Below are 22,267 nucleotides of genomic sequence, written 5' to 3' on the forward strand. Positions count from 1 at the left end.
CCATAATGCCTAATAAAGGTTTGATAAAGTAAGTAAGATGAGGAGCTTGTGGCCCTCCAGATGTTACTGGACTCTAACTCCCATAATTCCTGACCACCTTGGCAAGAACCAATGGGAGACAGCATCCAGCAACAGCTGGAAGGCCACAAACACAAGACAGCACAAGAACTCAACCAAACTCCATTTACTTCACGTTTATTACGCACCAGGGAATTTGACTTCTATGAGGAAATAGCTATGTTTAAATTACATTTAAAGAGTGTGCAGTCTGTATGCCTGTTCATACAAATACGGTAGTTGAGCTGTACATTCAAGCTGTGTACACATTACTGGTTTAAAATGCAGCCAGGGCTTTTTCAGCAGGATAAATGGGTTTTTACCATGAGTGTCTCCTTGTTTTAAATTTATTTTTAGTTTTAGTGTTTGTAACTGTTTTAATTACCTTATGTGCAAATTTCCTTGAGATGGTGAATTAGGCGGTTCTTCTTCTTCTTCTTCTTCTTCTTCTTCTTCTTCTTCTTCTTCTTCTTCTTCTTCTTCTTCTTCTTCTTCTTCTTCTTCTTCTTCTTCATACACTTTTTGACATGTAGCCATGTACAATCTGTGTACCTCTTTACATAACAGTTAAGCTGTACAAATCAGCAAGTGTACACTCTTTCAAGCAAACACGTCTCCATGTATAGACACAATCTGAACCCGTGTTCAGTGAAACATGGCAACAAGGCCACAGTTAAGCTGGTTTAATCGTGAGTCCCTTTCCCCAGGGACCTCTGCAAAGGAGTGTTTTGTGGGGAGATGCCAACAATCTAAACAAATCTCAGGCAGAGATTATCTGTGCCGTCAGCAAACTACAATTCCCAGTAGGTCCTTTGGAGGAACCCCGACTCTGAAATTGGCATAAATAAATGTGTTGTGTGCATAGGGGCCTCATGTCCCATTGCCCTAAGGAAAAGAACCACAACCACATTTCCCTACTTCTGTCTTTGTTAATTAATTTACAATTGCCACATGATATAACGAGTTCAGTTTCCATGTTGTGGGACAAAACTAGGCTCTGTTTATTTATAACTCCAAGGCTTTTCCGTAACGGAATGAACTTAAATTAGGGAGGAGGAAACCCAGCTAAATTCTCGGATTGCTAATTATGGAACCCTTGCTTTCAATGAGTTTGCAAGTGCTGCAGGAAACAGAGTTTTCTCTAGGTCTAGACAAAAGTCATATATCCACCTGTGTAACTGAAGTCCTTCACAGGCATTCTTAGCTTGTAGTGTGAGCACCTGTTGCTGAGGTGTGTGGGTATATTATTGTGGTTGCAAGCTCTATCTCCAGTCTGCACATTATTTACTGTAAGATCTAACCAACAACAACAACAACAACTCCTGAAAAGATAGCTGTATTAGTGGAGAGTGGGAATGGTTGAGGAATGCAATATTTACAAATTCCCATTTGAATTGATCTGATTCACACCTCCCAGATTAACTTGGGGTTTTTTCCTCCTCAAAATTACCATATTTTTTGCACCATAACACTCACTTTTTTCCTCCTAGAAAGTAAGGGGAAATGTCTGTGCGTGTTATGGAGGGAATGCCTATGGGTGGCATGCCTATGGATTTTCCTCCTCTAAAAACTATGTGCGTGTTATGGTCGGGTGCGTGTTATGGTAAGTTATCCACTGTGGGGAACAAGCCCCTGTTGAGATGACCATGTTGTAACTTACTCTGTGTAGACTAAAGGTGTAAATATGTGTAATTTAACCATACAGTTGTACCTTGGATCCCGAATGCCTTGCAAGTCGAACGTTTGGGCTCCCTAATGCCACAAACCCGGAAGTGAGTGTTCTGGTTTGTGAACACAAACATCCGACGGGGCTTCTGCGGCCTCCGATTGGCTGCAGGAGCTTCCTACAGCCAATCAGAAGCTGTGCCTTGGTTTCCAAATGGTTTGGAAGTCAAATGGACTTCGGAAACGGATTCCGTTTGACTTCCGAGGCACCACTCTATTTCTAAAGGCACAAGAGTTTCCACCACGTTTAATATTGAGATTCTAAAGTAAGGCTGAATTTCTAAATACACTTCTAGCTAGGGAGTAAAACACGCTCAACTGAGGCCCCCTCTGCACTTAAAGCGGTATCACACCACTTTAAGCCGTCATAACTTCCCCCAAAGAATCCTGGGAACTGTAGTTTGTTACAGGATGCTGAGAGTTGTTAGGAGATGGCTGTTCTCATCACAGAGCTCCAGTTCCCAGGAAGAGGGACTGATTTGGGGGTGGTACCTCTGTGAGGAGAATAGAGGTCTGCTAACAGCAGACGCAGGTGGCGCTGTGGGTTAAACCACAGAGCCTAGGGCTTGCCGATCAGAAGGTCGGCAATTCGATTCATCGCGATGGGGTGAGCTCCCGTTGCTCGGTCCCTGCTCCTGCCAACCTAGCAGTTCGAAAGCACATCAAAGTGCAAGTAGATAAATAGGTACCACTCCAGTGGGAAGGTAAGCGGCATTTCAGTGCACTGCTCTGGTTCGCCAGAAGCGGCTTAGTCATGCTGGCCACATGACCCAGAAGCTGTACGCCGGCTCCCTCGGCCAATAAAGCGAGATGAGCGCTGCAACCCCAGAGTCAGTCACGACTGGACCTAACGGTCAGGGGTCCCTTTACCTTTACCTTTAACACCTCTCAACTCCTTAACACACTACAGCTTGAAGGATTATTTCCGGAAAACTGTAACTGTTTAAAGTGCTTTGGAAAGTGCAAATACACTGAATGTCACTTGACAAATGGCTAAAGCTCACATCCCCTCCTTATATGGGTGTGTGAAACTGTGACCTCGGCCATCTCTTTCCAGTAATAATGTTGAAACATTTGCAAAATAATCATCAGTCTCCCCAGGAAGGGTGAAGTTTGAAGCGTGATTAATTCAAGCTGGTTGTTTTTTCTTCTTCCAGATCATGTGTATCTGAAGACACTGAGAAATAGGACAGTGCTTGGTGTAACCAGCCTATTTTCTCCCCCAATCCTCATGCCAGCAGAGGCAGCCAAACGCCACCAAACCCAAAGGGCATCTGGGGGCAACTACCATTGGCACCATGCCATTCCTGGATTTTGCAGCTACTCCACCAGTGGAAGAAATGGGGTTTTGCTTTCCAGCAAAGGGGATTCAGATGAAACAGTATGGTCCAAGGGTGAGGAAGCTGTGGCTCTAAGATCATAAGAGGACCAAGCCAGTCATTGTCTCTTAGCCCAACCCTACCTCACAGGGTTGTTGTGAGGAGGAAATTGGGAGGGAGAGGACCATATATGCCACCTTGAGCATCTTGGAAGGAAGGTGGGCTATAATGGAATCAATCAATAAAAGAAAAAATAATAGAAGTCCCATTATTTTCTGATTCAGTAGTTTCTCCTGCACTCTAGGAAGCTTAGCTGCGAGTTTGGAAACCACCAAGGAGGTGCTTAAGGGTTCGGCACTGTGATACAGCAAATTCCTTAAATGCTTATGAGATGGGTGAAAACACCTCTCTGTTCAGCCCCCGAATTGCGTCATGGCTCCCGTTCAGATACCTGCTCTAATCCCAGCCTCATTCCTTGGCCCACCCCAGTGACGTTCCTCTCTGGAATGTGACTTGCAATCCCTGAGGGTTGTTCATAGGCAACTCAGGTGAGAAAAGAAGGTTGGAGGGAAGCCTGCCAGGTTCAGCTGTACAGCCTCCTGCATCCTGGTGTCCTCCAGATGGTATTGAGTTCGACTACAATTTCCATTAGTCCCAGCCAACATGGTGATGGGAGTTGTAGTACAAACGGCTGTGGAATGCTGGAGGGTCTGGCCCATGCACTTCCAGCAAGGGTGGATAGAATCATAGATAAAGCAGGGCAAACCCAAAACAAAATCAGATGTGCACATAGGGTAGGCTGGTACATCCTGAATAAATCCTAAATTCAACTCTAATTTAACTCTCTATACAACTTAAAATCCAATAAAAATACATATGTATGTTTCAAAGTCCTCTCGTTTAAACCCTATTAAAACATATGGTCAGGTCTCCTTCCCCAATACTGCCCACACTTCAGAGTGCAGGAGCATCAATCCTGCTAGGTGCAGCTTCGCCAGCTCACTCCCTGTGGCAAACACAGCTGGTGAGCAGAGGGTTCAATCCTGCTCAGTTTGACTTGCTGGGAACAGAGAAATACAGAGACATACAGTCAAAGTTTGTGTATGAATGCATATATTGAAGAAAATAACATGCAAGGATGGTACAGTATTTGTGTTGGATCCTGGAAGCCAAGACTCAGATTTGGGGCATACACTCTTTGATGAGAGAACTCCAGCAGAGATTTAGAATTACAAAATATGCAGCAAAGAAAAGCGTGAAAATATCTGTAAAACCTTTAAAGTGTGCCCTTCAAGTAAGTTTCTGAAATATCCCCTTTTAAATTCTCCTAGCTTTCCCACTTCCCTAGCACAGAGATAGACCACATGTTTACAAAAACAAAATGGTTTACTTACAAAACTGTTCAAAGGTCAGATTCATGTGCTTTTTCATGCAGCAGTCAGGAAACACGCACAGGCAGTTAAAATTTTGCTTAGTTAATAAAAGGCAAAAGTTTCTAAACTATTGAGATAGGGGGCAGGGAACCCACTAGTTTCAGACTACACTCTGATCTGAATCAAAAAAGATGGGTTGAGTTTGGAGTGACCGGCTCAGAGTTCCTTACAAACCACTATGTGCAAACCACTATGGATGTGCTAGATAAGAAATGCACTCTGAAATGCTGGTGAATTTTTGTGAGGACTTTAGAAGAAGAAATAATCACAAACTGAGGTGGAAATATGGTGAAGTGAATTTAAGATTTGAAAAAAAGAAAAATGGAGAGAAACCAAAATTGGTGGTAATGCATTCCTAGTCAGGAGTGTGAAACTGCCCCGCTCCCTCTAACCATCACTTGCAAACCTAGTTCTTTTCAGAGGTCTGACTCTGAGCCACCCAAGAAAGGTCCTGAGGTGAGTCAGCATGACTGGAACCTGAAAGCAGAACAGAGCACCACAGGAATCTCCTTATTGGGAAGGTGGCATAATTGTCTTGTTTTCAAACTCTTTGCCCATAAAAGAGGCCACAAAGAGCCTGCTTCCTCCTGTTTTCTTCTTAAAGAATTTGATTTAATTGTGCAAACATCTCTGGGTGCAATTTGAGTGAATGGCAGTATGAAAAAGGTTTAAGCATATTCAACAGCAATTTAAAGCCTGTGACTTCCTGCAGAGAATTCTGGGAACTGAAGTTTGCCCCTCACAGAGCTACAGTTTCCAGCACCCTAAACAAACTACAGTTCCCATGATTCTTCAGGGAGGGAGTCATGTGATTTAAATGTGCACTATGCGGGTGGCGCTGTGGTCTAAACCACTGAGCCTCTTGGGCTTGCCAATCAGAAGGTTGGCGGTTTGAATCCCCGTGATGGAGTGAGCTCCCGTTGCTCTGTCCCAGCTTCTGCCAACCTAGCAGTTTGAAAGCACACCAGTGCAAGTAGATAAATAGGTGCCACTGCGGCAGGAAGGTAAACAATGTTTCTATGCACTCTGGTTTCCACCACGGTGTTCTGTTGTGCCAGAAGCGGATTAGTCAAGCTGGCCACATGACCCGGAAAGATGTCTGTGGACAAACGCCAACTCCCTTGGCCTGAGAGCGAGATGAGTGCCACAGCCCATGAACTTAACCATCCAGGGGTCGTTTACCTTTACCTTACCTAGATATGCTTTGATTTCATTGTGTGGATTTATACATTTAAGACAGTGTGGGAAATTAAAATGCATCCATCTGGCACCATTCAGAGGAGCATGGATGCTACTGGGTAGCCTTTGGGGGTGCATTGAAGGTCCCCACAGAAGGAACTCCTTCCAGAGGACCCCCTCTGCTCAAGCCCACAACTGGCTTGTCCAAACAGCCAGCATTTTACCCAAACAATAAGTAACATTGTGCTCTGTGAGGTAGCAGTTGTGAGTGGCAATGTCCCTTCAACTCATCCCAAAAGTTGGGTTTCTGGTTTAAAACTGAATTCAGATTGTTTGGGTTTCAATGCTGCTCTATGTGGTCAGTATAAGGGAAGGCTTAGTCAGCAGTGATTCAAACAATTACGGGATTAAGAGTGCCCAGGAGAATCCAAGATAAAGGGGATAAGTCTCTCTGCTTTTGCCACGTGGCCTTCCTCTTTCCCCAGTTGCCTCATAAGCAGCAAGTCTGAAGAACGTCACAACATTCAGTTTAGCGCTTTGTGTAGTTTCCTCTGAAGGAGCATTTCCTCAAATGTGTTTGCATTGAGTAGGTATGGAAGGATCTGTCAATTTCAGTTTCCTCAGTTTCTCATTGTTCCAAACTTAAATTCAGTTCTTCACATTTTGCAATTGTTTTTTGTTTTTTTACAAACCCCATGAAAATTCATCACGTTCGTGCAAATTTCATCTAAAAGCAATACTTTTTAATATGCAGTTGTGAGTAATGTAGGTTTCCTTGCAAACAATTTCTCCATACATAATGCATGTTTGCATGCCATTTTTCACTCATTTATTCATTTTTATGCACACTTTCCCCTAAATGTGCTTTTTTGGGGGTAAACATTGGAACATTGGTTGGCTGACGAATTGCATTGCAAAATTCAGATATGTACACATTTCAGAGGATAGTTGTGTTTTGGTTCGCATAATGCTTCAGAAAGTGAAAATTTGATAGATTCAGATTCAAATGTGTACTGATTCGAAATTCTCCTCCATTCCCAGCATCAAGTAATCTTCGCAAGCTTATTTTAAAAACAACAACAACCTTGCTCTTCAAAACTAAAAGCATTTCAAAAGTTGCTAACCATTTAAAGCCAACCATTGAAATTTTAAAACCACCATCGGCCACCATAAAGAGACAATTAAATGATGGAAGGTTAGCCACAGTAAGGGACTATGGAGGAATTCATTTTGGTTTGCCTTTACAGTGGACACTCTGGATACAAATTAAATCCTTTTGGGGGGGGTCTGTCTGCAACCCGAAACATCCATAGGCGGAGGTGCTGCTTCTGCGCACATGTGCGGTGTGATTGAGCGCTTCTGCGCATGTGTGTGTGGCAAAACCCGGAAGTATACACTTCCCGGTTTACCACATTCGTAAACCGAAAGTTACATATCCAGAGCGGTACATAACTAGAAGGTCCACTGTAAATGCAAAAATTACCTAATTTGCACTTTCTGGAAGAATACTTAAGCCAAAACACAGTCATCCACTGAGATCTACTTTGGAACACCCTGCCTCTTGAGATCAAGCAGCCACCTTCCCTGTATTCTTTTCAGTGCCTGCCTAAAACAGACATGCTTTTTCAAGTAGACCCATCAAATTCAGTGCCAGCACTCATTTCCTTAACAGCTGCCTTCCATTTCAATTTGTAGGCCTGAGGGAACTTCGCCAGGCTGAGTCAGATGCTGTGCTCAGTGTGTGTGGCTCACAATAGACGGTGATTCATGCTATGTCATCAAGATTCCACTTGTGTGTTTGTTCATGTACACCTGAAATCCTACACTCATTTATTGAGAGCAAGTCCTCTTGAACTCAGTGGGTCTGGGGCTTACTTCTGAGTAGGCACTACAAAGTACAGTCGTACCTTGGAAGTCAAACAGCTTAGTTCCCAAACATTTTGGCTCCAGAACATCGCAAACCCAGAAGTGACTGTTCTTGTTTGTGAACTATTTTTGGAAGCTGAACGTCTGGCAGGGCTTCTGTGGCTTCCAATTGGCTGTGCTTTGGTTTTCAATCTTTTTGGAAGTCGAATGGACTTCCGGAACTGATTTCATTCGACTTCCAAGGAACGACTGTACTTGGCTGTGCCTTTCAAAAAGTCACAAAAACTACGGGCTGGCTCCAAGGCTAGTCCTATGCAGAGTAGACCCACCAAAATTAGGTCCATTAATTTCAGTGAGTCTGTGCTGAGTAAAACGTAGGCCACAATCAGCATACTTTTAAAGTACTTTGAACATTCAAGTCTTCCCCCAAAGATTTCTGTTTTTTGTTAAAGGTGCAGAGACTTGTTTGGACACCCCCATTCCTCTACAGCTCCCAGAGTACCCTAGGAAGAGGGATTTATTGTCAAACCACTCTGAGAACTGTAGGTCTGGTAAGGGAATAGGAGTCCCCTAAACAAGTCTTGGCACCTTTAACAAACTACAGCTCCCAGAATTCTTTGGGGGAAGGCCTTGAAAATCCAAAGGGGTATCACAGTGCTCAAGGAATTCTGGGCACTGTAGTTTGTTATGGGTTGATGGGAATCATAACTCTGTGGGGTATAAACTACAGTGCCCAGAATTCCTTGAGGGAAATGTTGTGCTTTGAATGTGCTTTAAATGTATTGTGTGTACAAAGCCTCAGCTGCAAAGGGGCATGTGCTGGAACATCAGAAAATGGGGTCGGTGGGACTTACATACACTCTTCTCCGATGCAATGCTATTGCATCACTGCCTATCTTATTGAGTTTTAAATATATTGTAATATATTGTAAGTTATTTGACATCGGGGGGGAACCTACAGATACGGTCCAAAAGGCGCACAGACTGTTGTGTATATATGGGAGAATTTTTAAAAGCAAGTGGTTCTTACTGACCTGGTGCAAAAAGGTCTTGTCATCCCAAGCAGCCCTGGCTATCTCAATAAAACACTATCGCTCCACACACCCTTACCTGGGAGTAAGGCCCACTGAACTCAGTGCGGCTTTCTTCTGTAAAGGTAAAGGGACGCCTGACCATTAGGTCCAGTCGTGACCGACTCTGGGGTTGCGGCACTCATCTCGCTTTATTGGCTGAGGGAGCCGGCGTACAGCTTCCGGGTCATGTGGCCAGCATGACTAAGCCGCTTCTGGCGAACCAGAGCAGCGCACGGAAACGCCGTTTACCTTCCCACCGGAGCAGTACCTATTTATCTACTTGCACTTAGACATGCTTTCGAACTGCTAGGTTGGCAGAGCAGAGACCGAGCGATGGGAGCTCACCCCATTGCGGGGATTCGAACCGCCAACCTTCTGATTGGCAAGTCCTAGGCTCTGTGGTTTAATCCACAGCGCCACCCGCGTCCTGTCGGCTTTCTTCTGAGTAAACAGTTAATTACTAGATGTAAGTCAGCAGCTCGGCTAGGCGCTGGGGTGGGTTTCACCTTGCAGAGCCGAGCCAATGTTGCTGATGGGCCCTGCACCCCTTAGCAACATCCGAAGGTGCTGATCCACTGGGTTCAGCACTGGCGGCAGCAACAAGCAGCTCTGGCTCACCCAGCCCTACCCATTGCCACCCCACCACTGCATTTACCTAACCTGGGGGTTCTGGATCACAGGCTCTGCTCTGCTGGTCAAAATGGGAGGCTCAGCAATTGCCCTCTCCCTCCAGAAACAAACCAGCACTGTTCTAAGATAGATAGATACGGTCAAAGACCAGCTCACATAACACAACACAACACAATAAAAACAGAGTTCATAAAGATAAAAGATACAATTGGAGCAGATTGCAGCAATAGCTCATGAGTTAAAATTTATACACACACACACACACACACACACACACACACAACCGTCCAACTGAGATTTGGGCTACCATAAAAAATTGACCCTGAGGCGCCCCAAAGGGAAACTCCAGCATTTCCCTAGTAAGCTATTTTATACTAGAGGATGATCTGTGCCTACAAATCTGGGCGCAGAATCTGGCTACCAGCCAGGTCGTCTTATGATCTTTGCCTAAGAGGAGAGAATTAAGTTTCACTACTCTAAGAAAACACATGTGGCAAAAAAGGGGGGGAGCATTAGCCCTGGTGGGCTGCCCTCTACTCACTTGTGACTGGCCCCATCAATCAGGATTTCCCCCTTCACTTCTCATTTCTCACCTCCCTCTGTGCCCCCCTAGCCTTGTGCTGTGGCCCCCCGTTTGCACAATTTTCACCTGGGCCCCCCTTGGAATATCCTGGGGGCCTGGGGGGGCACATGACCCCCCTGCTGGGAAACACTGATCTAGCCCAACCTGTAATGCAGGAATTTGTTTTAAATGCTACACCAGTTTGCCACCCGGGGCTCCTTAGGGGCAGAAGGGTGGCGTCTCCGAGATGACCTTCCGCAGCTCTAAAACCATATAAAAGGCGAGATCATGGGCCAACCAGGAATCTGCCCCCCACCATGCCCCATTCCTGCTTTTTATTTAATCTCCCTCCCTCCAAGGACTGCAAGGAGTCAGTGGAGATGAGGCTTGCTTCCTCTTCATTCTGGTTTCACATTCTCCGGGGCTCTGTGCTGACGATGAGAGTGCATTTCAGGGAAGAGCCTTGAAACCTTCAAGACATACCCAGCACACAAAAGAAAACTGTCACCACTTTCCCCCGTCCCCCCCCTTCTCCTCTTCCTGCATCAGTCACATCATCGACTGCGTCACCCTCTGAAGTTCTGCATAGCAGAAATGATAAAAGTTCCTTTCCAATTGATTTCAGGGGTGGGGCCAGAGGGGGAAAAGAGTTTTCTTTTTCTTTATTTTGAAGGAATAAGCAGAGAGAGAGAGAGAAAGAGGGAGAGAGGTTGGCAGAACATTCTTCCTGCACAGAACAGAGGAACCAGCCAGGGACAGCAAGCTAGATCTGTGAATTAGAAAGAAATAATAACTTCTCTTCCAAACCACATCCATGGAATTATTTTGGTTCAGCTTCTCCTTGTCTTTGATGGTAGCTCACGGTAAGTATTGTGTATGTGTGTGTGTGTCATGTAGATTATCTTTTGCCTAATGTCTGTCTGCTATATCACATGAGTGTGTTTTTCTCCAGAATGGTGGTTATGTCCTTTTTAGAATTCTCAGTTGTTGTTTTCCAGTAGTGGAGAGGAGCAAAGTTCAGTGGTGATCAGAATGTGTAACTTTTGGGGGAAGGGAGGGCGTTCAGTTCTCAAACTTCCTAGATTTTTATTTTTGGTATCATTACAAGAAAATGTGGGTGTGCAGACCAGAGGTGTAAAGCAGAGGAGAAGTGGTGTGCTGCCTGGCAGGCAGATCACCCAGGGCAAAAAGGCGAGAGAGAAGTGGTTAGAGCATTTGCCCGGCATGCAACTGTCAAAGTTTCGTTGTAAGCATTCCCTGCCCCCAAACATGGTATATTTATATTGAAATTATGGTTTCCTGCAGTTTAACTACAAACACAGATATCTCTGACTACTTGTTAAGACCCCCCTGAAATTCACTTAGTAGCAAACATACTGAAAAGTACAGTATTTTAAAAGCTGCCGAACCATCATTTCTCTTGCATGGATTAAATATTGGTCTCAAACTCATCTCATGTCCCAGGGTTTGATCTCTGGCCTCTCCAAGGTAGAACTGGAAGAGGTCCCAGCTGAGATCTTGGAGACCCACTGCCAGGCAGCATAGACAATACTAAGTTGACACAAAGGTCTGGTGCTCCTAATTCTGGGTGGAGAGTAAAGTGCAATGGTTGGAGCAAACAAACCAAAAGGAGAACAAGGTGTTTTATTCTTAATTGGAGAAAGAGGGAGAATATCAGCAGAGGGGGAAACTATGAGGATCCAGGTGCTTGCTGTTGAGAGCACATGTGAATACAACCTTAGTTCAGCAATATGGGGAGGGCCATGGGCTTCTCAGCTCAGCAGTAAATCAACTGTCCAATTGCTTCTAGAGCTGTCACATGAAAGTAAACATATTCATAATTTTAAACCAGAGAAATCCTTTGTCGAACCCTGACTCAGACCAAAGCCTGGCCGCCTGACCCCATTTCTTCACACCTGACAGATGTGCAATATATTCACATCCTGTTGAGCTGGACATTTCCAAGCAGAAGGAAGGAAATGCCCGGCCAGGCAGGAACATAACCTTAAAAGGCATGATGAGTGATGCCAGGGGGCTAAGGATTTCCCCATCCCCAGCAGTACTTGTGTCCTCACACAACCCTTGTGACAAAATGGCACCCTGGCTCAGCAGAGCCTCCAACTCTGGAAGGATGGAGCCCCAAAGACTTGACCCCTTCCCTCCCCATTTCGCTGTCCCTCATCCTCTCATCTGGCAGCTATGCCACACAGGCAAGATCCCAGCGAGGCCAACTTCACCATGAAGAGCACTCAATTCCAAGGTCCACATGTTCTGAGGAAACCCCTACCACCACATGTGAAAGAACGCAGGAAGAAGTTGTGGGGCTCTGTGTGTGTGCCCCTCAATATGCCATGCTGTTGTGCTCCATAGCCATGGGCCAACACCTGCATGTTCACCTGGCATAGGAAGGGGCTCCACGCATTTCAAGGACCGCCTCTCCCCATACAAAACGGCTTGGAGCCCACACATGCCATCTGAGTGCCTTCTCTGTGTGATGGAAGTCAGGTGGGTGGCAACATGAGAACTGGCCTTTTCAGTGGTGGCCCCCCACTTGTGGAATGTTCTCCCCAGGGAGGCTCACTTGGCACCATCTTTACACATCTATAGGTGCTGGGCAGATTGTCAGCATTTCTCCTGAAAAATGGGCAATTTTGTGGCCACTACGGCAGTTCCCTAGCCCCCAGATTCGAAAAGGTCAAGGACACACGAACACCCACACCCCAATTTGCATTATGCTGAACCTGGTTTGCTAATGGCTTCCCTTCCCTTCTCTCAGTCGCTGGCCTTGAATGCTACGCTTGTGATGGCGACAGCGACTGCCAGGAAACAGAGATCTGCAAAGAGTACCAAGAGCAATGCAGCACCACCATAATGACTATACTGGCCCGTGAGTATCTTTGAAGGAGGCGGCTGTGGGGATTGGAAAGGGAGGACAAGGCAGATGAGAAGGAGCTGGAGAGCAGAGGTGAGGAACCTCAGCTTAGGCAGAATGGGTGTCAAAGGCAGCCCTCGAGGACAAACTCCCTCGTTCCACCTCTTGAATCATGCCCTTCATCAGCCCAGCCCAGGTTTTTGTTTGGCTTGAACTCTGACAATGCTTCATGCTTGGCTGGATGGAGGAGCAGGGTGTAGAACAGGCATAGGCAAACTCAGCCCTCCAAATGTTTTCAGACTACAGCTCCAGTGGTCAGGGATGATGGGAGTCCCAAAACATCTGGAGGGCCGAGTTTGCTTATGCCTGGTGTAGAAACTAGCCAGCCAAACAAAGGTAACTCCACCCACTTTTGTTGCTCTTGCCTCTGGCCCCGCCCACCAGGGTCATGCGGTGCCTGGAAAGTTGCCCAGAAAGGAAACTCTTGCCTCAGAAGGGAAAAGACACCCAAACCCTGAGATAGAGGTTTTTAGAAGGATGAGAAAAAGGAGAACTCTCTTCTCCTCATGATACCAGAACTGGGAGATCACCCAATAAAAGGAGAAGAAACTTACTTTATTGTTTCCTTTTCGAGATATATTGTTCTTTTTTGTATTGGTGCAGGTCTGCTTGTAATTTTTCCGTGTTTTTGTGTTGCAAGTGAATAAACTGAGGTTTGGTCAGGTGTGGGGGAAGGGCTGGTGACCAAAGGGCAAAGGGGTGGGGTGGGGGTTGGCTATCAGAGCGAGAAGCTCTGGTAGCCCTCAGTATTTATATCTTCTGTGTGTGTGCTTTGCAAATTTTATGGATACATTTACTGAAACATTTTTGTGTGGAAAGCAATAAAGCAACGGCACCTTAGGTTTCCAGTCAACCCCAATGGGGTTTGCTGGAATCTGTCAAACAGAGGCGTAGACAGACCTACAGAAAAAGACATGCAATATTTGAAAGACGGTGGAACACTGCAGGTGTGGAAATATATGCATGTCTTAACACACCCAAATGAGCCCTGGGAAGGAAGCAGCAACACACTCTTTTGCTAGTCTATAGCATGTTGCGTGTGGACAGTGGCAGTGACGAGCACCTATTGGTAAGTGCTTGTGACGCCACCCGCACTCCGGACCCCGGAGAAGCTTTGCACCAACTTTTAAAATGTCGATAAATTTTATTTCAACGAAGGATGACTATGTACAAACTTATATGTGCCACAGTCTGTGACAACCAAACAGAACCACAAGGGGAAGACCTAAAGTGAGAGCTAATCTGGTTTGCATATCTGTAAGTTGTGAAACAGGGACATGGGTGGCACTGTGGGTTTAACCACAGAGCCTAGGACTTGTTGATCAGAAGGTCAGTGGTTCGAATCCCCGCGACGGGGTGAGCTCCCATTGCTCGGTCCCTGCTCCTGCCAACCTAGCAGTTCGAAAGCACATCAAAGTGCAAGTAGATAAATAGATACCATTCCGTCGGGAAGGTAAACGGCCAGTCCATGGTTCGCCAGAAGCGGCTTAGTCATGCTGACCACATGACTCGGAAGCTGTATGCCGGCTCCCTCAGCCAGTAAAGCGAGATGAGCACCGCAACCCCAGAGTTGGCCACGACTGGACCTAATGGTCAGGGGTCCCTTTACCTTTACTTAAGTTGTGAAACAGGATTCATGCCGTGAGTGCTAAGTCTGCACTTAGGAATGTTGCCTTCTAAAAAAGAAAAGAAAAAAGAATGGTGCCTTCATTTTTACTTCCTCTCTCTCTCTCTTTCATTGCAGGATCTAAGATCTCCAGTTACATCCTGAAGGGTTGTGACGTGGGTGGGAAGCCAAACAGCTCCATCTCCCACCTCTCTGGCAACCAGGTTGTGTTCTTGGCGGAGGAGCACTGCGGGACTGACCTCTGCAACCAGGGGGTGCTAAACGGTCAGTCCATGTGAGCAGAGAGGGTTCGCTCTGCAGGCTGTGCTGCACATTAAATTGGAACCCCGTGAACAGAACTCCCGGGATAATTTTGTTTTCCCCAAAGCAGCTGCGAGGGTTTGTTTGGAACAGGGGGAGGGGCAGTAAGCCTTTGCCCCAACATCTGTTTTGGTGTGAAAGCAGCCTCACCCCTGGAGCTGAGCTGAATCACCCCCATGCCAAATGACTCCACTGTCACAGGGGTGGGGAAGCTGCAAACTGGCTGGGGCTACAGAGTCCAACAGCTTCCCAAGGGTATCAGGCTGTGAAAGGCTGGTCCCAAGCCCAAAGTAAGCCTTTTTCTTCTATCCGTTCACATGCATGCATTTGAACCACTAAACCTCATGCAATTAGATCTGCTAATTTCTGTAACCGGGTCACAGTTTCAGTCCTGGTGTTTCCCTCTCCGCATTAAATTTTATTTATTAAACGTCAAGTTGGCATTGCCCGGCTGGCATCCTTCTGTCTCAAGAGACAATGGAGGACAATGAAGTCAAACCGCTGGAGAGTTACAGCGCCTGCTGTGGCTGCAGAGACTGATACAGGAGAGACGTGTTTGGTTGCAGCTGGGGCAGAGGGAGGCGTCCAGTTGTGCTGCTGCAGATGTACTCTGGCATTTCTTATCTCTGAGTTCCTCCCAGCGGTCATTCCTCCTCTGGTCACTGCTATGGATACACATTATTTATTTACTTCTTGCCTGTCCTTTACCAGAAAGTCCCAGGGTAGGTTCCTACAGCAGAACAAATTGAAAACAGTTTAAAGCTTAAAGTAACAAAAAACATAAATAAAGTGCGGGGGTGGATAGAAAGAAGAATACAGTGGTACCTTGGGTTAAGTATTTAATTCGTTCTGGAGGTCCATTCTTAACCTGAAACTGTTCTTAACTTGAAGCACCACTTTAGCTAATGGGGCCTCCCACGATTTCTGTTCTCATCCTGAAGCAAAATTCTTAACCTGAAGCACTATTTCTGGGTTAGCAGAGCCTGTAACCTGAAGCGTATGTAACCTGAAGTGTATGTAACCCGAGGTACCACTGTACATCTATATAGGCTTTTCCTTCTACTCGTATTATTTTGTTTAATGGAAAAAGTGAACACACATAACAAAATAAAATTTACATCCTGACAAAATAAAAGATTGCATGACTGTGTAGGCTTGGTCTCCTTAAATCCATGTGCCTATATAAAATTGTTTGATCCCAGCCAGATGGGAGATTCCTGAAAATATATCTGAATGCTTTGTGACTGTGATTCAGCCCTGATTTTTCTCTCTGCTTCTCCTGCTTTCCTCAAACTGCAGTCGTGGATATGCTCACTGCTCGGGGTCGCCCACGAAATCCCTTGCATTGCTATTCCTGCAGCTCAGCCGACCAGACCTGCTACAACTCCAGCCATATGCAGATGCGCTGTGCGCGGCCAGAGGAGAAGTGCATAGACATCACGTCCTTCACTGCGACAGAAGGTGAGCTCCTGTAGCCTTTGGTTTGATCGGGTTCTTCCTAAAAGAGGTTGTTGCAATGAAATTTGCACCAGCTCCTCCTAGAGACAAAAGACCACAATCACAGCCACTGTTTTCTCCCAACTGGCAGAGTTTCCGGGGGACGAACAGCGCATCAAGGGCTGTGGCTCACTTACCCACTGCCAGGAGCCTCTGGGCTTCCACAACCAGAACAGTTTCCATCTGATCAAATGCTGCGATTCCAGCCAGTGCAATGATGACACGCAAGGTAAGGTTTGGGATTCCAGGAGCACCAACTGGGTCTGCAACCAAATGTTTCTGTGTGTTTTCCCAACTCCTGATGGCATTGCTCTTGCTCAGGGGGGAAGACAGAGGACCCAGCTATACAGCTGCAAATAAAACATTTTAAGTGTGTTGCAAAGTGCATTATACAAATGTGACCCTAGATGGCGATGGTGAGCTATGGCAAATTTAGTATATTTTCAAAACATTTTTTAAAAGGCATTTTCACAACTTTTTTATGTGTCCAGATTCCACCATAGTTCTATGTGACACTACAAATTGTTGCAAGTCAATTCACTCCCCCAAACCCTCATAGTTTTCTATTTTCTTTTTCCAACCCTAACCATAGTTTCTTTGACCACCCTACCCCAGCTACAAAGACATGGTGTAGGAACAGCTGGAAAGGAAACCAAACTTTGGGAAAACAAGTTTGGGGAAAATAACCCATGGTTACCTCAAAATTTGTTCAACAAACCATGGCTTAAGCCAGTCATGAACTGTTTTTCCAGTTGGCTGCTGGGCTGGCGCCCACAATTTCTATCTTTTAATACCCATGATGCCCTAGGATAGTGCTACACTGTGCCATTGCATCCTTTTAATAATGCCTTCCATTTTTATTTTTATTTAAAAGGACCCAAATTTAAAGCCATAAATATGTGGCCTTGGTACAGACAGCCTAGGATGAACTTTATGGTACTGAGAGTATTCACTTATTCTGCCTACAGACTACAAGGATACCCCACCCCACCCAAATGGGGTCACGTGTTTCAGTTGTGAGGGGAATTCCACCCACGGTTGTTCCCCAGATGACATCACTAAGGTGCAGTGCCGGGGTGTGATGAACCAATGCCTAGAGGCCTCAGGGATACATGGTGAGTATCATTTACTCATTCCTTCTCACTCCCTCCACCTGGAGTTTAATGTGACCAGGTTAATCCCAACAGAAAGAGGCACAGAGCAGAGGTTTTCAACCCCTTTGAGTCCATGGCTCCCTTGACCAAGTACCTTCTTTCTGCGGCACTCCTGTGGGGCTCAGAAGCCAAGTTATGTCACCCCTTGCATAGGCGCCGACTCCATGGGGCCTGAGGGGGCCCGAGCCCCCTCAAAAATTCGTTTGGGGGGGCTCTGCCCCCCCAATAATTTAAGAAAATTATTAGTTATATTATGCTTTGTAAAATCACAAAATTATGTTGATATTTTTTATTTTCCTTGTTTGACGATAGTTACCTTTTAAAATACATTCACTAATGAGTTAAAACAAAGCCACTCCCGATCTAGAGAGGGGGTGGGGTTGCGGGCTCTCGACCCATCAACAATCTCGCGGGGCTGGCGTCAGCCCCACAAGAAGCGGGGATTCCCCCTAGCTCATTAATATTCACTGCCCACGGCGGCAGCCAATTGGCTGCCGCAAAGGGCGGGCCCTCACAGGTTCACTTAAGGTTGGGGCAGCCCGGGGCTCGCCCCTTTCGTTCCCCCAGCAGCAGCGGTTTGGAGGTCTTGGGCCCCACCCAATATTTTTTATAAGTCGGTATGGGCCCCCGCCCCCCCATATTTTTTATAAGTCGGCGCCCCTGACCCCTTGCCTGCAGAGCTGGCAGCCTCTCACCCTTTTTTGAAAACACCCTCCCTTGTGGAGTCTTCCCCCATCTCTTCTCCCCTCTCCTTGGGAGTCCTCTGGCCAGCTGCTGCTGCCACTCCTCATCTCTGAGCTGCCCTCCCTTCTCTCCTCACAGAGCCCCACAGGGGCCTGGGAAGCACCCCCTCGCCAGCCCCAGAGGTACTATTTGCCTGGGGAACTTGTAGCCAGGGCTGCTGCAACAAACAGCTGTGCAAGCCTTTGGGAGGCAGAGACACAAGAGAGTATCAGAGGAGGGAGGGAAGGAAAGGAAAGGAAAGGAAAGAAAGAGGGACAGAGACCAGTGTTGACTGCAGCACCCCTGACCATCATTCAAGACACCCCAGGGTACCACAGAACACTAGTTGTAAACCACTGGCATAGGACAATTATGTGTTCTTTGAAGGGGTGGGAACAATAACATCCATTTAGGTGAATGCACATCATTTCAATGCTTTCAAAACTGGCAGGGGGAGGCAGAAAGTCTGCCAGAAGGATAGGGAAGGGGTAGGTCATGCTGCTGAGTCGGGGCCATATCCAACAAGACATAGTAGAGCCATAATCATTCCCCACTCCCCTTGGACAATCCTACTGTTCAGGATTGGAAGGCTATCAAGCACATAGCACATTACCTGAAAGGTACTATGCACTACAGACTGAGATTCACTAGTCAGAAGTCTGGAGGTCTTGAGATTTTTGCCAATGCAAGTTTTGAAAGTGACACCACAGATGGTACAAGCACTTCCGGGGTGTGCTACATGTACAACCAGTGTCTGTTTGACTGGCTGGCTGTGCAAGAAGCAGACAACAGTGAGCCTAAGTTCTTGTGAAGCTGAACTCAATGCACTGTCATATTCACTTATGGATTGTGAATGGTTGTTGCAAGTGTTTTAGGATGTCGGGGTTAATGTGAAATGTCCTATACAGGTTTATCAAGACAACAGGTCCTGTTTGGCTTTGCTACATCGTGCAAGGGAGTGTATCCAGAAAGGACTCATTCAGGTGTCCTACATGCCAGGAAACAAAATTCCTGCTGAGTTCCTCTGTAGCTCACATCTAAGGCCTGCCAAGCAGATTTCAGACTTCCACTAGGAAAGTCTAAGAAAGGTTTCACCTGCTCAATGTCTCTCTTTGGACAGGTGTTCATGGAACAGGGGGGCATGCACACATGCACAAGGTGGAAATCCTCCACAACATAAACTTACCTTGTGGTTCAGCAGCAAAGTGTTCCAAGTAGTCAGCAGGAGTCAGATGATGAGATACAGGCAGGAGAGGACTTCCAAAAAGGCTTCCAGTCAGAGTCTATCTATTTCATTTTTTTCCAGTCTTAAATTCAGGTCCCCACATTCCACACCAGTTTGAGAGGGTTGTTTGTTTGTTTTTGGTAAAGTCCTCATGAGAAGCCACCAGCATTTTAGCATGGATTTGTCTTTATATACATGCTTTTAATGCATTTTTGCCTGAAGTACACATTTTGGCAAAGCATATTTCCCCTAATAAAATCCTAGAATTGTGGAGTTGGAAGGGACTCCAAGGGTCAACTAGTCCAACACTCTGCAATACTGGAATTGCAACTAAAACATCCATGACAGATGGCCATCTAACTTCTGCTTAAAAACCCAAAGGAAGGAGAGTCCACAGCCTTTCAAGGGAGAACATTCCACTGTCACACAGCTCTTACCATCAAAAGGATATCCCTGTTTTTAGTTGGAATCTCTTTTCTTGTAGCTTGAAGCCATTGCTTCAAGTTCCACCCTCTGAAGCAGGAGAAAACTAGCTTGTTCCCTCTTCCATGTGACAGCCCTTGAGATATTTAAAGAGGGCTATCATATCTCCTCTCAGTCTGCTCTTTTCCAGGTTAAACATACTCCTTCAACCATTCCTTATAATACATGCTTGCATGTTCTTTTCACTAATATATGCATTTGTATGTACATGCATTTTTGTACCCATTGGAGAACTGCATCACGACATTTGGAGAAGTGTGCATTCCAGACGATGGCTGCGTTTTGGTTCTCAGATTGTTTCAGAAAGTATGCAATGGGGAGAAAATTGGCCTTTAAATGAGAACTGAAACCAATTTCTCCCCATCTGTCACTAACTCCCCATCTGTCATTTCCACTTTCAGGCTCTACTGGGCAAATCTCTGCCGTCAAGGGTTGTGCTTCGCCATCCTGGTGTGACAGTCCTTACACTTCTGTCTACAAGAACCTGGGTGCTATTTACAGCCGTTGCTGCACTGGTGACCTCTGCAACAACTGGATTGTCGACGGGACGCTGAAACCATCCCCTAGGAGCCAAGCCAGCCGCCGAGTCTCAGCCCAACACACTTTGCTTTCAATGGGTCTTTTGATCCTTCTGACCTTTCTCCTCTCCTCAGAGAGCTCCTGATCTCCACGGCTAAGATCAGGGCATATTCCAGGCCAGGATGTTCCAGGGTTTTCTCCCCGTCTTCCAATATTAGAATGCAGCTGTGAAGAAAACATGTGACATAAGAATGAACCACCTCTGAGCATACACAGAGTGCCTTTCCCCACACCACTGAGGAACTACAGCCCACTCCTATAACACATTGGGGATTAAGATGCAGACCTTCCAGGTTGAAGTTCTAAGCAAGCACAAGCGCCATGACCTTCTCTTTTGAAAGTTGCTGCAAACGGGAGAAGGGGAGAGTCATCTTTTATTTGGCTGCTGCTTGAGGGTTTACCACAGGCCTCTGGTTGGCCACTGTGAGAACAGGATGCTGGCCTCGATGGGGCCATCTTCTTACATTCTGATGTCTGGGTAATAAGTCCCACTGAACAAAAGCAAGGCTTGCTTCTGAGTACTGGAGCAGGCAGTAAGTTACTTGTTGAGAAAGGAGTGGAGTGGAGAATAGCGGCTCCGGAAGAGCAAGACTCAGGACTCCTTGGTTCTCTTCTCTGCTCTCTGTGTTGCAAATTAAGGCAGAGGAGCTGGACACCTCTCCTAACTGGGGAAATCCTGGTGGCCATTACTTTTTTTTCATTTATGAAAACAGATATATGCAAAACAGAAACGTCCCGCCTTATTATTTATTCTTTTTGCACTGCTGTGGAGGACTGTTGGACTCTTTCAAGAAACAAGGATTTGTCCCATTGGCTGTTTAAGATCTGGAAGGCACTTTTGGGAATTGCTCCTCCAACACAAGACTGTTCAGAAAACCAGAAGTTCCATCAGACATGGGAAATTGTGCAATGCACCATCTAGACGCAACTCCGGTTGGACTTCCTGAAGTTTGTTAACCACAGGATGTGGTCACTGCCCTTTATTTTATTATCCTTATATATGCGTGCGTTTGAACATTATTTATCTTAATAAACTATTTTTATATTATTTAAAGTAAGAGCTCGTGTGTCAGCCGTTTTAAATGCAGGGCTGGGGAACTCTGGAGATTGTTCGACTCCAACATCCATCAGACCCTGCCAGCCTGGCCAACCATCAGGGATAATGGGATCTGTAGTCCAACAACCTTGCCAAGTTCCCAAGTCCCTCATCCATAAAGCAATTGACCCTACACAGAACAGTTTCTGCTCTCATCCATGATATACATTTATAGTACTATAACAGTTGCGGCTTCCTGCGAAGAATCGTGGGAACCGTATTTTGAACCTTTAAAGCATTATGATACCACTTTAAAAAGTTATGCCATCCCCCCAAAAAACCTGGGCAGTGAAGTCTGTTAAGAGTGCTGAGAGCTGTTAGGAGATCACTATTCCTCAAAGAGCTACAGTTCCCAGAGTTCCCAGGGAAGAGGGACTGATTGTGAAACCACTCTGTAGCCCTGTAGTCCATCTGAATCAGTCAAAATGCATTGCCTATGCACACTCACAGGTCCTATCTGCACTAGGGGAGCGGGTGGCACTGTAGTCTAAGCCACTGAGCCTCTTGGGCTTGCTGATCAGAAGGTCGGCGGTTCAAATCCCTGCGATGCAGTGAGCTCCCATTGCTGTGACCCAGCTTCTGCCAACTTAGCAGTTGGAAAGCATGCCAGTGAAAGTAGATAAATAGATACCACTGCAGTGGGAAGGTAAGCAGCATTTCCATGTGCTCTGGTTTCCGACACAGTGTCCTATTGCGCCAGAAGTGGTTTAGTCATGCTGGCCACATCCTGGCCAAACTATCTGCAGACAAATGCCAACTCCCTCGGCCTGAAAGCGAGATGAGCGCCGCGGCCCATCGTTGCCTTTG

The 22,267-nt window shown here is 46.2% G+C and overlaps 1 protein-coding gene across 1 annotated transcript; it reads left to right on the forward strand.

Annotated features, from left to right (window-relative positions):
- Positions 1-10,408: 10,408 nt before the first annotated feature.
- Positions 10,409-21,422, forward strand: PLAUR (plasminogen activator, urokinase receptor). The gene is made up of 7 exons (XM_081920818.1): positions 10,409-10,707; positions 12,621-12,731; positions 14,521-14,667; positions 16,003-16,164; positions 16,292-16,429; positions 17,169-17,315; positions 20,187-21,422. Exons 1-7 carry the CDS (start codon positions 10,659-10,661, stop codon positions 20,447-20,449), a joined length of 1,017 nt encoding a protein of 338 aa, XP_081776944.1. The 5' UTR covers positions 10,409-10,658; the 3' UTR covers positions 20,450-21,422.
- The last annotated feature ends 845 nt before the right edge of the window (positions 21,423-22,267 follow it).

Source organism: Podarcis melisellensis, assembly GCF_964234715.1.
Source record: "Podarcis melisellensis genome assembly, chromosome: 8".
NCBI classification, from domain to species: domain Eukaryota; kingdom Metazoa; phylum Chordata; class Lepidosauria; order Squamata; family Lacertidae; genus Podarcis; species Podarcis melisellensis.

What these genes read in the sequence shown, in the direction of transcription:
- PLAUR (XM_081920818.1), top strand. Translation starts at nt 10,659, where the DNA reads ATGGAATTATTTTGGTTCAGCTTCTCCTTGTCTTTGATGGTAGCTCAC. An exon ending in GTCTTTGATGGTAGCTCACG is followed by an intron (nt 10,708 to 12,620) that starts GTAAGTATTGTG and finishes CCCTTCTCTCAG; the next exon opens with TCGCTGGCCTTGAATGCTAC. An exon ending in CAACCAGGGGGTGCTAAACG is followed by an intron (nt 14,668 to 16,002) that starts GTCAGTCCATGT and finishes CTCAAACTGCAG; the next exon opens with TCGTGGATATGCTCACTGCT.